Genomic DNA, 16,400 nt, shown 5'->3' with positions numbered 1-16,400 from the left:
CAGTGTATAACCCCTGACCAGGATATTAGTTTACAAATAAAACTCAAACGGTGTGCATAAGTTAATAGAATGCATGAAGAGGCTTTGGGGTGAATTTCTTGGATTGGGTATATTTGTTTAGAGGCTAGCAGCAAATCTACAAATTTCACAGAGTTTGCTTTTATGTGGATAATGCTTTCCCTCATATATTTCTAAATGTTTATGTAGCTCACAACTATTGTTTGTGCATCGTTTCTATTGCTTATTGGTTTAAATATTCCCTTTGAACTCATCTACCAAAAAGGGCTAAAGAAAAATACAGATTTTCAGATGAAGTAGGAGGCAGGGGTTGATGATCATTACTGTTGTGTTTTTATAGCCACTTGAAAACTGAATGATATTAAAATGGCTTTTCTAAAATTATGAGTTTTTTTTTTAAAGGAGTCACAAAAGCTTTAGCAAAAGCATTACTTTCTTATGTTTATTATATATTATAACAAAAGGGCAAATTGCAAATCTCCAGATGAAAGGATGAATATATTAGAATCCCAGCATGCTTTTGTTTTGCATTTTAAATGTATTCCACACATCAAGCTGGGGAAAATGTGGGGTGGCCAAGACAATTTTTCAGAGGAAAGGGGAGAAAAAAGGGTAAAAAAGGATTTGGATTATGTTAGAAATTCTCCCATTGAGAATATATGATCTAATTTTATTCTGATTTGGGAGAAAAAACATGGCATAACTTTTGGAATTGCTTAAAGAAGCAATTCCAATGTAGCCAAAATCTTTAACTAGTGGTATAGGTTTGGACTAGGATTCATTATAAACTGAGTTGCTTAGCTGGATAGAAGTTGAATGTTTATCTTCCATCTCCAAATACAAAATTCTAAGTATATACTTGACACGAACTGCTCTTATTTGTTACCTAGCTTCCCTTGTTGCTATCACCAGCTCTTCTAGGCACCTTTCAAATGGAGTTTTAAGTTGCACGGAAGAGACAAAGATCTGTAAAAGTTTAATAAAACAATTGTAAAATGTTGTAAAAAGTTTTGTACATGAACATAACCATGATCTGGCTCAGAATCTTCTCAATCTTCTCAATTCCAATTGAAGCCTAATCTATTCTATGCATGGCAAATTTACCTTGTCTTATTTTTCTTATTTTTAATATTTACTAATGGTGTACAGTAGGCATGTCCGATCGATGAAAAAAATGTTTGAATTCTCGTTTCTAAAGTAGGGGGTGCCACCGCTTCTATATAGAAACTATTTCCAATTTTTTCCCTCAAAAATTTTGGATATTTCCAAAAATTTGTAATGTTTCTAAAGGTTTCTAAAATGGCAGGCACGCATGCGCAATCGCCAAAACAAACAGCACCCGGGGGGGACTTTTACAGGGCTTTCCCGCCCTCATTTCTTGAGCTATCCTGATCAAATTTGGTACAGTGGGAGAACACATTCAACCCTCCTAGCTCACCAAATTGCAGAACGTTTCCTGGATCCTCCAATTTTTGGCAAATTTTCATAGCTTTTATAATAAACTATTTTTTTAATAATTGAAGAAACCTGTTCCTGGTTTGAAAGTTTTATTTCCTGTTCAATTGTGTGTTTTTTTCAATGTGAAAGTCCTTCTTCTACTTGTGTAACTTTGTTTCTGTGTCCGATTTTCCCTTTATAATATTTTTAAGGAAAAAGGACACTGTAAATCAATACTATGTCTTGCTATGTGCTCCCAGAAGCCCCAAACCCAATGCCTTCATTAGGAAATGTACCTGTGACCAAGCCAGGCAATGCTCAGGCACTGTGTGCAAAGGAACTTTGGAAACTAGAGATTCCCTTTGTAATATTTTTTTAGGAAAAAGGACACTGGAATTCAATGCTATGTCTTGCTATGTGCTCCCAGAAACCCTAAACTCAATGCCTTCCTTTGCTAATGTACCAGTGACCAACCTGGCCAATGCCCTGGCAAGGAGTGCACAGAAACTTTGAAAATTAGAAATTCCCTTGTTATATTTTTAGGCAAGAAGGACACTGAAAATCAATGTTGTTTGGCTATGTGATGCCACAAGCCTCAAAGGCAATGCCTTGCCTTCAATTAGAAATGGAGCTGTGACCAGAGTGCAAAGATACCTTGAAAACTATAAATTCCCTTGCTATATTTGTAAGCAAGAACTCTGGAAATCAATGTTGTTTGGCTTTGTGATACCACAAGCCTCAAAGGCAATGCCTTGCCTTCAATTAGAAATGGAGCTGTGACCGGAGTGCAAAGATGCCTTGAAAACTATAAATTCCCTTGCTATATTTGTAAGCAAGAACTCTGGTTTGGCAATGTGATGCCACAAGCCTCAAAGGCAATGCCTTGCCTTCAATTAGAAATGGAGCTGTGACAGGAGTGCAAAGATACCTTGAAAACTAGTCTATCTGTTGTTGTTGTTGTTGTTGTTGTTCATAGAATCATAGAACAACAACAACAACAACAATAGCAACAACAACAACAACAACAGATAGACTAGATAGTCTTTGGGGTGCCCCCGGGTCCAACTAATAGTCCTACCGTAATATAATAATAATAATAATAATAATAATAATAATAATAATAATAATAATGTCATATAATAATACAATTATTAAGGTAATGCAATATAATAATAATAATAATAATAATAATAATAATAATAATAATAATAATAATAATAGGTAGACTAGATGGCCTCTGGGGTGCCCCCGGGTCCAACTAATAGTCCTACTGTAATATAATAGAATAATATAGTAATAATAAGAATACAACAACAATAATAATAATAATAATAATAATAATAATAATAATAATGTTGTTGTTATTAAGATGATAACAATAATAATAATGTAAACTAATATTATTATTTTACATCATTATTATTATTATCATTATTATTATTATGGACATAATAATAATATAAATCATATTATTATTTTACGTTATTATTATTATGACTATATTAATCTTATTATTTTACATTATTATTATTATTATATCACATTACATTATTATTTGTATTATTATATGACCTTATTATAATTATTATATTCCTTTTTTCCCCACTAGGCAGCACAGCCTTGCATCTCTCCACCATTGCCTGCCAACCTCAATGCGTCAAAGTCCTGCTGCAGGTAAATAATAATATATCTTTTGCTTCCTTTTGCTAGATGTGGGGTTTCCTTACTGAGTGTGGGATCCAGGCCTTTGAATCTCATAATTTCCCACAAATATATTTATATAGAAATCTATTTTGTAGCATGGAGCGAACAAAGTCTGCGTTGATGGGAATAACCGAACGCCCCTCCATTGGGCAGAAAATGAAACAGAAAATAACACTTCCAAACCATTATTTAAAAAATGTTTTTTCATAACAATTTTGAAAATTAGCCAAAACTCTGAGGATAAGTCAAATGTCCTTAGACTTGGTGAGCTAACAGTAGTAAATGTGTTCTATCACTGTAGCAAATTTCATTAGGATAGGTCAAGAAATGAGGGAGGGAGAAGCCCCTCAATTTTCCCCATTGACAATAATGTTTCCCTTCATGCGCACCCGCTATTAACGAGGTACATACAAAGACTTGGAACTTTCGGAAAGTTTTGAACTTTTTGCTTCAAAATTTGGAAATGACTTTAGAAACAAAGTGCCAGTGCCCCTTACTTTCAAAGTGAGTATTGAACCATTTTTTTCATGGATCACACATGCCTAGTACTTAGAGATAAAAATATTTGTGTTTGTAGATCCCATTGGAGAGCGGGAAACAGACTGAGGTGAGCAGTCTCAGCCTCAACCTCAATGGTCAGAACAACAACGGAGACAACGAAAAAGATGACAGCAAGGAAGAAGACCCAGAGTTGAAAGAGTGGAAGAGCCGGTACCAAGAGGAAAAGCTCAAGGTGATCCATCTGGAGTTGGCGCTGGCCCAGAAGGAGAGGGAGTGCGAGGCCCTTTCAGAAAGAAGCAAGACCATGAAGGAACGAGTGTGGGACCAGGTCCAGGAGATCAACGAGCTCCTTCAAGACAGAGATGGCGAGAGCCGCGGATGGAATGAGCTGAGCCAGCAATACAGCCGGGACAACATGGACGAGGACTACTATCTCAACTTCTTGGCCGAACAAGTGAAAGAACTCAAGAGGAGAAAAGAGAGAACGGAGAAGGAGAAAACGGAGGAGAAAGGGTCTTCTCAGGAGCAAATGAGCCAACTTAGAGAGATCCAATGGCCGGGAGTGGAGAATGTCTCAAAGCTGGACAACGTGGCCAAGAAGCAGGTCTTGGCCGAGGAGCTGGCCACGCTCCCGGATAAATTTGAGGAGGCCAGGGGCGAAGCCAAGCACAGGGTGGAGGCTCTCGAGAGCGTGGCGCAGATAAAGGAGATGGCAGAGCGCAAGGAGTTACTGAGGGGCAAGTGTACGAGGATGGAGAACACCACGAGGATGGAGAACATCGAGAGCCTGGGCAAGAAGGTGGAGGAGCGGATAAAGGAGATGGCGGAGATGGTGGAGAAGGTGAAGGAGCTCTCCAAGGTTGAGCAAGAGAGGGAAGCCAAGGTAGGAGCCCCAAGGGTCATCGAGGGCCATCTAGTCCAGGTCTTCTCTTCTATTCTAGTCTATAGAATTGTTGGAAGGGGCCCCAAGGATCATCTAGTCCAAGTCTTCTATTATCTTCTATTGAGTTGGGCCATCTAAGTCTTCTATTCTATTGAGTTGAAAGAGACCCCAAGTGTCATCGAGGGTCACCTAGTGTAAGTCTTCTCTTCTTCTATTCCATAGAATGGTTGGAAGGGGCCCCAAGGATCATCTAGTCCAAGTCTTCCATTCTATTCTATTGAGTTGGGCCATCTAATCCAAGTCTTCTATTCTATTGAGTTGAAAGGGCCCCAACAGTCATTAAGGGTCATCTAGTCCAGGTCTTCTATTCTCTTCTGTTAAAAGGGACCCCACAGGTCATCCAGCCCAGGTTTTCTGATAGACATTGCATTATGGAGTTGGAAGGAAACCCTACGGTCATCTAGGGTCATGTAATCTAAGTATTACATTTTATTCTACAGAGCTGGGAGGGACTCCAAGTGTCATCTAGTCCAAGTCTTCTATTCTAGTCTATTTATTTATTTATTTATTTATTTATTTACATCATTTTTACCCCACCCTTCTCACCTGGAGGGACTCAGGGCAGCTTACAACAGTCAGCAAATTACATTGGCTGCCGTTTACTTTCCGGGCCCAATTCAGGGTGCAGGTTATCACCTACAAAGCCCTAAACGGTTTGGGACCCACCTACCTTAGAGACCGCATCTCCCCCTACGAACCCGCACGTTCTCTTTGCTCGTCGGGGGAGGCCCTTCTCTCGCTCCCACCACCCTCGCAGTCGCGGTTGGTGGGGACGAGAGAGGGGGCCTTCTCTGTCGTGGCCCCCCGGCTTTGGAACTCGCTCCCTAGAGAGATCAGGCAGGCCCCCACCCTCCTCTCCTTCCGTAGGAGCTTAAAAACCTGGCTCTTTCAAAAGGCCTTTGATACTTAATCTGGTGTCGGACTGATCGATCTGCCCATTTTATAATAGCCCCATTCTTGAGGTGTTGCCAATGCTATATTGCACTTTGTCCATTTTAACTGTGAAATTACCTTCCCCATTTCGGCCCATTTCGGCACATGTTGCACGTTGCCTAGGTTCTATGAATTAGTCTCCAGTGTTAATATTGTATGTTTTATGTTGATTTTAACGATTGTTTTTACTGTAATTGATGTTTTTATTGGATAACTGTTTTATTGCTGTGTTTTGATATTTGATTGTTTTATCGGGCAAGGCCCCATGTAAGCCGCCCCGAGTCCCTTTGGGGAGATGGGGCGGGGTATAAAAATAAAGTTATTATTATTATTATTATTATTATCATTATTATTATTATTATTATTATTACCCAAAATGCATTCAATAAAACAATGACATATTAATAAACAATAAAACAGGACCACATCAATTAAAACTCTAATTAGACTCTATAAAACCATGAATTATAAAAATTTTAATGCGCGTATAATTAAATTCATCCATTAACAGACTATTCTAATATATACTATACTATAAAGTTGGAAGGAATCCCAAGGGTCATAAGGTCATCTAGTCCAAATCTTCTATTTTATTCCGCTTTGAATCCCCTTCAGGAGAGATCAAGCAATGCATAAATATAATAATAATAATAATAATAATAATAATAATAATAATAATAATAATAATAATAATATCCGGTGGTCCCGGTGGTGATGGGCACATTGGGTGCCGTGCCAAAAGATCTCAGCCGGCATTTGGAAACAATAGACATTGACAAAATTACGATCTGCCAGCTGCAAAAGGCCACCCTGCTGGGATCTGCGCACATCATCCGAAAATACATCACACAGTCCTAGACACTTGGGAAGTGTTCGACTTGTGCTTTTGTGATATGAAATCCAGCATATCTATCTTGTTTGCTATGTCATAATAAAATAATAAAATAATAATAATAATAATAATAATAATAATAATAATAATAATTCTATAGAGTTGAAGGGGACCCCAAGGGTCATCGTCAAAATATTGTATTGTATTGAGTTGGAGGGGACCCCAAAGGTCTTCTAGTCCGGGTCTTCTGACAGATGGAACATTATAGTGTTTGGAGGGACCCCAAAGGTCATCTAGTCCGGGTCTTCTGATAGATAGAACATTATAGTGTTTGGAGGGACCCCAAAGATCATCTAGTCCAGATCTTCTGATAGATAGAACATTATAGTGTTTGGAGGGACCCCAAAGGTCATCTAGTCCAGGACTTCTGATATTCAGAACATTATGGTGTTTGGAGGAACCCCAAAGGCCATCTAGTCCATGTCTTCTGATAGAATTTTATAGTGTTTGGAGGGGCCCCAAAGCTCATCTAGTCCGTGTATTCTGATAGATAGAACATTATAGTGTTTGGAGGGACCCCAAAGGCCATCTAGTCCGGGTCTTCTGATAGACATCGTCATATATTTTCTGTTTTATCTCAGCTCAAGAAGCTTTTCAGTGAAATTCTGAACCTCCAGAGTGAACGCAGGGGCCCCTGGCTGCATTACAAGGTGAGTTAGATATGTAAAATAATAATAATAATAATAATAATAATAATAATAATAATAATAATAATAATAATAATTGCTTTGATTGAAGTCAAAAATCAGAAACTCTTCAAAGCACAGCAGACAAAAAACCAGTACAAGAAAACCGCACTACAAACTAGAGCTGACAGCTGGCACAACAAAACACTGCATGGAAAGTTCCTTGACAAAATTGAAGGAAAAGCTGATATAGAGAAGAGAAGAGCTCTGGCTCACGAATGGGACCCTGAAAAAGGAGACAGAAGGCCTGATCCTTGCAGCCCAGGAGCAAGCCATCAGAACAAATGCAATCAAGGCCAAGATCGAAAAATCAGCTGATGACCCAAAGTGCAGACTGTGCAAGGAAACCGATGAAACCATTGATCATATCCTCAGCTGCTGTAAGAAAATTGCACAGACAGACTACAAACAGAGGCACAACTATGTGGTCCAAATGATTCATTGGAACCTATGCCTCAAGTATCACCTCCCTGCAGTTAAGAACTGGTGGGATCACAAACCTGCAAAGGTTGTGGAAAATGAACACGCAAAGATACTGTGGGACTTCCGAATCCAGACTGACAAAGTTCTGGAACACAACACACCAGACATCACAGTTGTGGAAAAGAACAAGGTTTGGATCATTGATGTTGCCATCCCAGGTGACAGTCGCATTGAAGAAAAACAACAGGAAAAACTCAGCCGCTATCAGGACCTCAAGATTGAACTTCAAAGACTCTGGCAGAAACCAGTGCAGGTGGTCCCGGTGGTGATGGGCACACTGGGTGCCGTGCCAAAAGATCTCAGCCGGCATTTGGAAACAATAGACATTGACAAAATTACGATCTGCCAACTGCAAAAGGCCACCTTACTGGGATCTGCATGCATCATCCGAAAATACATCACACAGTCCTAGACACTTGGGAAGTGTTCGACTTGTGATTTTGTGAAACGAAATCCAGCATATCTATCTTGTTTGCTGTGTCATACAACGTCGTTGTGTCAATAATAATAATAATAATAATAATAATAATAATAATAATAATAATCCAGCATATCTATCTTGTTTGCTGTGTCATACAATAAAATAATAATAATAATAATAATAATAATAATAATAATAATAATAATAATACCATGAAAAAATGAAATATTATTAGAATTAACTAGGAAACATCATTGAAAATCCAAGGTACAAAAATATACATTTTAAAAATTGAGTATAAAACAAATGTATTTGCACGAGTTATATTGTTTTTATGCTGTGGATTTTTTTTACTCAAAACAAATGATAATAAATTGAACATATTCATGATAAACATGCCAGAGGAAGGTAGGCGTTTTGAATACGGGGAGCGGAGTGAGCGCCCGCAGTTAGCTCCAGCTTCTGCCAACCTAGCAGTTTCAAAACATGTAAATGTGAGTAGATCAATAGGTACTGCTCTGGCGGAAAGGTAATGGCGCTCCATGCAGACATGCCAGCCACATGATCTTGGAGGTGTCTATGGACATAGACACCTCCAAGGTCATGTGGCCAGCATGACTGAATGGAGCGCCATTACCTTCCCTCCTGAGAGGTACCTATTGATCTACTCACATTTGCATGTTTTCGAACTGCTAGATTGGCAGGAGCTGGGGCTAACAGCGGGCGCTCATTCCGCTCCCGGGATTTGAACCTGGGACCTTTTGGTCCGCTAGTTCAGCAGCTCAGTGCTTTATCACACTGTGCCACCATAGGATATTGTATTTTTAGAATTTTTTGGGTTTCCTCGTGTATCATTTTCCAATAGTTCACTGTTTTTTTGCAGGTCCCGCTCGTGTGTGTGTGTGTGTGTGTGTGTGTGTGTGTGTGTGTGTATGTATGTATATATATATATATATATATATATATATATATATATATATATATATATAAAATGTTTGTTTGCAGGACTGAGTAAACAACAAAACTACTGAACCAAATCACACCAAATTTGGCCATAAAAGACATAGTCATCCAATCTAGAATAATAGTCCAAATTACAGAGGATGGGGAAGAGCTTTTCTTCCCCTAACTGCCAGTCAGAAAGGTAGGCTTTGCCCCCTGATGACTTTAGGCCCCACCCCCTTCATATCCTAGCAACTCCCTCAGATAAGATGGTGCCAGGGCACAGGCAATTAGACCTCATCCGCACTGCCTATAAAATACAGATTATCTGATTTGAACTGGATTATATGGCAGTGTAGACTCAAGGCCCTTCCACACAGCTATATTACCCATTTATAATCTTATATTATTTGTCTTGAACTGTATTATCTTGAGTCCACGCTGCCATATAATCCAGTTCAGTGTGGATTTTATGCAGCTGTGTAGAAGGGGCCTCATATAATCCAGTTCTAAGCAGATAATGTAAGATTATAAAGATAATATGAAATAATTACGGTGGTATAATAATACAGAACAATATAATCTCTAAAACCAGGACAGTAAATAAAGAGCAACACTGTGAAAGCAGGGAAATTGTGAATTCCAGAAAGGAAACACTCAGGGCTAGCTAACATCTCCCAACAAAGGATTCCCTCAGGCAGGAAGCAGCCAGGATTTGAAGCTGCAAGGCCATTAAATGCTAATCAAGGTGCCTAATTGCAGCATTCATACCTGCCACACCCTAGACTATTCATTGCTATTCAAACTGGCCAACCAAGGATTCCGCAAGGTAGAAAGCAGCCAGGCTTGCAAACAGCGAGGCTATTCAGTGCTATTCAACCTGCCAGCCAAGATTTCCCCTAGATGGAAAACACTCAGGCTTTGAAGCCCCGAGGCTACTCTGTTCCATTCAACCTGGCTTAGCAAGGATGCCCTATGTAGAAAGCAGCCAGGCTTTTAAGCTGAAAGACTATTCAGTGCAATTTAAGCTGGCCAAACAAGGATTCCCCTATAAAGGAAGTAGCCAGGCTTCAAAGCAGCTCTTTGATTGAGGGTGCTACTCCAGAAAATGGCCAGGCTTTGAGACTGCAAGGCTATTCACTGCTATTCCACCTGGCCAACAAATGATCCCCATAAGCCACAGCAATGCATGGGCAGGCAAAACTAGTATGATAATAAGAGCCCTCTTGTTTTTTGCACTTTCAACAGTTGTTCAGTGTATTTTTGTGCATGATTCCTATTTTCGTTGGTGTTATGTACCAGCAATTGTTAACGAGCAATTTAGAGCAGCATTGGATAGTGAGATCCAAGCTGTGGGTTAAGCCTGGTGAGAAAAGAAGCCAACAGTTCCAGGATAGATCTCACCAAGTTGAAGCAGAAAACCACTGAGGTATTTTATTTAATTTCAGTTGAAAGTGATGCCAGCCTGCAATAGTTTGCCAAAATAAGCTGAGATACATAACATAGCAAAGCATGCACTTTTATCCAGTTTTCAGGTTCAAACTTCCCACCGCCCCTGGCTGGACCCAGCCTTGCTGTGATTGACAGGGGCCCCCTGGAGAGGTGGGAGCTTGACGCACTTTGGCCAATAAGAGAGCGCCACCTGTCTTTGATGTAAATTTCCCTCTGTGCAATGATGAAAGAGGGGCTGGCAGGTCTCTCCCTGGCTGGCCAAAGCATGGGGTTCTGCAAGCTGAACCTGGCTATAGTAGTAAGTAAAGTAAAACTTTACAGTGTTCCCTCACTACTTCGTGATTCACTTTTCACAGATTTGCTGTTTTGCGGTTTTCCAACAAACTCTAAAAGACTATTATAAATCATTAAAATTACAATTTACAGCCTAAGGAAGAGAGGAAGGAGAAGCCAAAGGGAGAGAAAAGGAGCCCAAGCGGCAACGGGGAGAGAAGTAAATGACACACAATTGGTTGATAAAGACTTAAAATAATGTATAACTACTAAAATAATGTATAAATATTAAAATAAATATAGTGTCCCTACTTCACGGATTTTCACTTATTGCGGTGGTCCTGGAACGTAACCCCCATGATAAGTGAGGGAACACTGGATTGCCAATTGAACTTTTGCTATTTGGATTTAAGACTTGTACAGATGTTGATGATAAAACCAGGATTATTGAGGAACACATTTACTATTGTTTCTTCTAGTCTGGGACAAGGGTGATTAAAAGTTTAGGCTACTTAAGGCTGGAAACTAAGGTTCTAAACTAGTGTTCAGCATCTGTAAAGAATTGAATGAAGGCAAATAAATATAAATATAAATATATAATATATTGTATATACATATAATATTGATAATAATATAATGGAATACAATTATATACTACTAATAATACAATATAATATTAATTATATATTATATATTAAATGTAATATTACTAATAATATTACCATCTAATGATATAGTACAATATAGTAATTTAATGCCTATATTGTGCTATGCTAATAATATATTGTATGTTCATTTGATTTGTAAGCCGCTCTGAGTCTCCTTCGGGGTGAGAAGAGCGGGATATAAATGTAGTAAATAAATAAATGCTGCTGCTCAGTCGTTTAGTCATCTCCGACTCTTCGTGACCTCATGGACCAGTCCACGCCAGAGCTCCCTGTTGGCCGTCACCGCCCCTAATTCCTTCAAGGTCAAGCCAGTCACTTCAAGGATACCGTCCACCCATCTTGCCCTTGGTCAGCCTCTCTTCCTTTTTCCTTTCATTTTCCCCAGCATCGTGATCTTTTCCAAGCTTTCCTGCCTCCTCCTGATGTAGCCAAAATACTTTAACTTTGCCTCTAGTATCCTTCCCTCCAGTGAGCAGCCGGGGATTATTTCCTGGAGGATGGACTGGTTGGATCTTCTTGCGGTTCAAGGCACTTTCAGGATTTTCCTCCAGCATCAGAGTTCAAAAGCGTCTATCTTCCTTCACTCAGCCTTCCTTATGGTCCAGCTCTCGCATCCATGGGTTACTATAGGGAATACCATTGCTTTGACTATGCGGACCTTCATTGCCAGTGTGATGTCTCTGCTCTTCACTATTTTGTCAAGGTTGGCCATTGCTCTCCTCCCAAGAAGTAAACGTCTTCTGATTTCCTGGCTGCAGTCTGCATCTGCAGTGATCTTCACGCCTAGAAATATAAAGTTTGTCACTGCCTCCACGTTTTCTCCCTCTATTTGCCAGTTATCAATAGGTGTAGTTGCCATGATCTTGGTTTTCTTGATGTTTAACTGCAAACCAGCTTTTGCGCTTTCTTCTTTCACCGTGGTGATAAGGCTCCTCAGCTCCTCCTCGCTTTCGGCCATCAGAGTGGTATCATCTGCATACCTAAGGTTGTTACTGTTTCTTCCAGCAATTTTAACTAAGACAGAGACATATAGGGATTTCAACTTTTATTCCAAAATTACCTACAACAAATATGAAGATATATGCTTATATTCCACCAGTGCTATCAACTGTGAGCATTTCTCTCAAGCAACCCCGATACAGAGGGTAAATGTCTTATACGTAACCCACCAAATGGAAAGCCTCCCCAGTGTTCTCTGCAAGGACGACTTTCACCAAGATCTGCTGGGTCCTGCAAAAATCTTAGTTGATTGTGTCATTGGTTTGAATGTTGCTATGGAAATGTAGCCAGCTACTTCCCTGATTGCCTACATTTTCCATCATTCATGGAACGGTCATTCAGGAGGGGAGTCCTTTCACAAAGACAGCATAAGACATCAACTGGCATGAGACACCTATATATGTCACTGACAGAATATCAGACATTGTGTATACCTTTAGCATTCAGAAAAGTGAGAAGCATCACTCTTTAACCAAAAATGGATTATGGTTGTTGTGCCTTCAAGTTATTTCTGACTTATGAGGGTTGTGAATCTACCTTTGACTTTTCTTGGCAATATTCATTCAGAGATTTATTGCCATTGCCTTCCTCTCAGGCTGAGAAAATGTGACATGTGCAGAATCACCCCTGGGATTCTATGACTGAAAAGTATTCAAACTGCAGTCTCTCAGACTCACTCCAACACTTAGACAGCCTTTTAGACTTAAAGCTTTTAAAGAAAGGGCTGTAAGAAGGTGTTGTGTTCTTTAAAACTAGAAATTAGGTGCTATGTTTTTTTTTTAAAAAAAATAGCCATTATCATTACACTGAGAGAGATGTAAAATACCTTTTTTTCTTACTTTAGCAGAATAATAAAAAAATCTACCATAAATGTGGCAACCTAAAATCATTTCCCACCTCTATCTTTTTCATTTGGTCCTCTTCAATAACTACTGCATTTCATCATTTAGCTAAGAAATTGGATGCCTTGGGGCTTGGCTTTTATCATGAGCTAATAAAATGAAGAGAAACAGACCTTTAAAAAATAATCGCCCAAATAGCGCCTGCCAGTAAGTATTAGATTCAGAGCAGGCATTGACTCAAAAAGGTTGTGTTGCATTAGAATACATTAAGCATTTATGCGCCTCAGTCAGGTAAAGTTTCCTGTCGTTTACATATATTCCGATTTGGGTAGATATGCTTCTAAATTGTTTTTCTTTTAAGAGAATGCTCTCAGGCTGATAGCCCCTGCATTTCAGGCCTACATATATATGAATTGCTAAAACTCAAAAACAAAGGATCACTCAGTCAGTGCATTTTGTTTAACAAACTCATCACTTTGCCAGTGTTAAGCTACAGATACTCCATTAAAAAATGGAAGAACTAAGCAAACCCATGGATGTGTTTCTCCATTGTTCCATCATTCCTTAATTCTGATGAAATTATTCAATGGAATGGGATTCAGGGAAGTCTTGTTTAACTGGTGTCTTACAATTTTTAAGTTAGGCGTTTTAAAACCTTGCCTTGCTGGGGTGAAACATTAATTATTTCTTGTACTCATTCAAATGTCTCCTTCTGGTTTTTTTGCTCAGCCAGGACAGGCAGAGATCCAGCTCTCATGTAATGGTTCTCACCTCTCAAAGGCTCATTTCTACATCATTGGGCTGTACAAGCTGAAAAGTTTCCATTAATGTTCCATTAATATCGATGCACTATCACGAGTTTCCATTTACCTTAATGGTCCATTAAAAGTTTACATTAGTATTGGACAAATAGGAATCAAGATTTATCCACTGGGCCAGGATTAATTACTGCATCCAATTCAGAGCAGATCCAAGCAATTTCATCTGCAAAGGTCTTAGCAAATGGTTCACAGTGGACTATTGAGTGGCATAGATTCTTCCTTTCTTGTTTTTTCTCTCCATAGCTGCTGAAATGCAAACACACAATTTTACTTCAGTTTGACAATCCACAATGAGATTATTTTTTTATTGAATCCAGTGACAAAAAATTTCCACATAGATGCATATATTTACAGGCATAGTCTTTAGAATTGCTTCATCTTCTTCAACAGTAAAACAGAAGAGATAAAATAGAAATTTGATGCAAGCATCTGATGGCACAGGAGGCATGTCATTAGGTATCTTCATGTTATGTAGGGACCATTTAACAGAGTTTTTGGCAGTATTTTGTCTATCAAATCATACAGAGCAGTCTATTCCTCACTATTTAACAGTGATTCCAGTAATTATGTACATAATTTTGGTGTGCTTTTTCACAGCGGGTCTCTCTGATGGCTCTCCTTTTTTAAAGAAAGAACAAGTGAAGTGAGACTAAGATGAAAAACTATTACATGGATGGATGTATCTATTTATTGCAAAGTACACAGTGTATATATTCTTCTTTAAACCACTGACAATTACTTGTTTTATAGGTCGCATGAAAAAAGCAGCAAAAGCCATCTTTCAGTTTCAGAGGATCATAGAAGGAAGACAGTAATAACACCAATTCTTTCAATAATCCAATTTCAGGAATTAGTCATTGTAACCGGCCAGTTTTAAGTTAAGCATGAGAAAAATAAATGGATCCTTCAATTACTCAAGGATATCTTTCAATATGTAGGAATTTTGAGGATCAAAATACCACTTGGAAACCATACTAAAACCTAGAGTCAGACTAAATAGAAGCACATGGTGATGAGTGCTTTATCGTCTTTCCAAAAGATAATTTCTCCATGTCTGTATAATATATGTGGCTACTGTGGTGAACTCTGAAGACTTGTCTATAACTAAATACAGTAGAGTCTCACTTATCCAACATAAACAGGCAGGCAGAACGTTGGATAAGCGAAAATGTTGGATAATAAGGAAGGATTAAGGAAAAGCCTATTAAACATCGAATTACGTTATGATTTTACAAATTAATCATCAAAACATCATGCTTTACAACAAACCAACAGAAAAAGCAGTTCAATACATGGTAATGTTATGTAATAATTACTGTATTTACGAATTTAGCACGAAAGCATCGCAATGTATTGAAAACATTGACTACAGAAACACTGACTACTAAAATGCAGACTGCATTGGATAATCCAGAATATTGGATAAACAAAGATTGGATAAGCAAGACTTTACTGTAACAGTATCTTCTTTGGACAACTCAAATGGCTGTGTCCCAAAATTATATAGGAATTGTACATTGGTGGAGTAGTTGAAAATTTTCTTTCGGGAATACATTCAGTTCATTTCACAGAAATGGCAGACCCTCTAGACAAGTCATGGGCAAACTTTTTTTTGTCTTAGGGCTGCATTGTGGGCCTGACCGAGACAGCCGGGCCAGGGGGGAGGGTGGCCGAGCATGCACTGGGTGGGACAGTCTTGGGAGGGAGAGGGCATGTGAGAGGGTGGGGCTGGGAAGGGATGCAGCAGGGCCCAGGCCACCCTCAAGTTGTCGTCCTGCTGTTCACCCCATCGTTATGCTGGGAGGAAAACGGGATTTACAGTGGCTGCCCTGATCCTCCTCTACAATCCTCCTTCCCTGATCTTTGGGCTGTCCTCTCAGAAAGGCGACAGCCAAGAGCACTCCGGAGGGTTCTCAGCTGCTGAATGCCTTCGTCAGGCCCTCCTCTCAGCATAAGTACAGGGCCACTTGCACCATTCTTATGCTGGGAGAAGAGAGAAACATGTGGTGGCTGAGAGGGTGCTCCAGCGGCCTCTTAGCTGCTACATGTCTTCCTCCCCTGTCCTTTCTGCATAAAGATGCCGCAGGCCACTGTGTCCTTATGCCGAGAGGACAGGGAAAATGAAGAGGACCTGAGGTAAGTCCCCAGGGGGCCGCATCTGGTCCCTGGGCCTTAGTTTGCCCATGCTTGCTCTAGAGCAGTGGTTCCCAACCTATGTTCTGTGCAGCCCTAAGGGGTCTATGTACTAGGGAGTATTTGCTTCATTTGAAGATTAGTCTGCAGCAGTGACAGAGCTAGGCTGGGCAGACTGATGGGAGCTGCTGGCCTCCATCTCCTCTGCTGGTCCTTCTTGTCAGTTGAAATTGAGATAAATCACCTCTCTTA

General features: G+C 39.5%; 1 protein-coding gene across 1 annotated transcript; it reads left to right on the top strand.

Annotated features, from left to right (window-relative positions):
* The first annotated feature begins 3,456 nt into the window (after positions 1 to 3,456).
* On the top strand, positions 3,457 to 16,155 carry LOC103278930 (eukaryotic translation initiation factor 5B-like). The gene is made up of 3 exons (XM_062982735.1): positions 3,457 to 4,543; positions 7,010 to 7,078; positions 16,093 to 16,155. The coding sequence occupies exons 1-3, from the start codon at positions 3,965 to 3,967 to the stop codon at positions 16,153 to 16,155; spliced, it is 711 nt and encodes a 236-aa protein (XP_062838805.1). The 5' UTR covers positions 3,457 to 3,964.
* Positions 16,156 to 16,400: the final 245 nt, after the last annotated feature.

This window comes from Anolis carolinensis, chromosome 5 (assembly GCF_035594765.1).
Source record: "Anolis carolinensis isolate JA03-04 chromosome 5, rAnoCar3.1.pri, whole genome shotgun sequence".
Taxonomy (NCBI): Eukaryota; Metazoa; Chordata; class Lepidosauria; order Squamata; family Dactyloidae; genus Anolis; species Anolis carolinensis.
Note: the sequence above shows the minus strand (reverse complement) of the source record. Positions and strands in the feature narration are given on the sequence as shown.

What these genes read in the sequence shown, in the direction of transcription:
- LOC103278930 (XM_062982735.1), top strand. Translation starts at nt 3,965, where the DNA reads ATGAAGGAACGAGTGTGGGACCAGGTCCAGGAGATCAACGAGCTCCTT. An exon ending in AGCAAGAGAGGGAAGCCAAG is followed by an intron (nt 4,544 to 7,009) that starts GTAGGAGCCCCA and finishes GTTTTATCTCAG; the next exon opens with CTCAAGAAGCTTTTCAGTGA. An exon ending in GCCCCTGGCTGCATTACAAG is followed by an intron (nt 7,079 to 16,092) that starts GTGAGTTAGATA and finishes TTCTGCATAAAG; the next exon opens with ATGCCGCAGGCCACTGTGTC.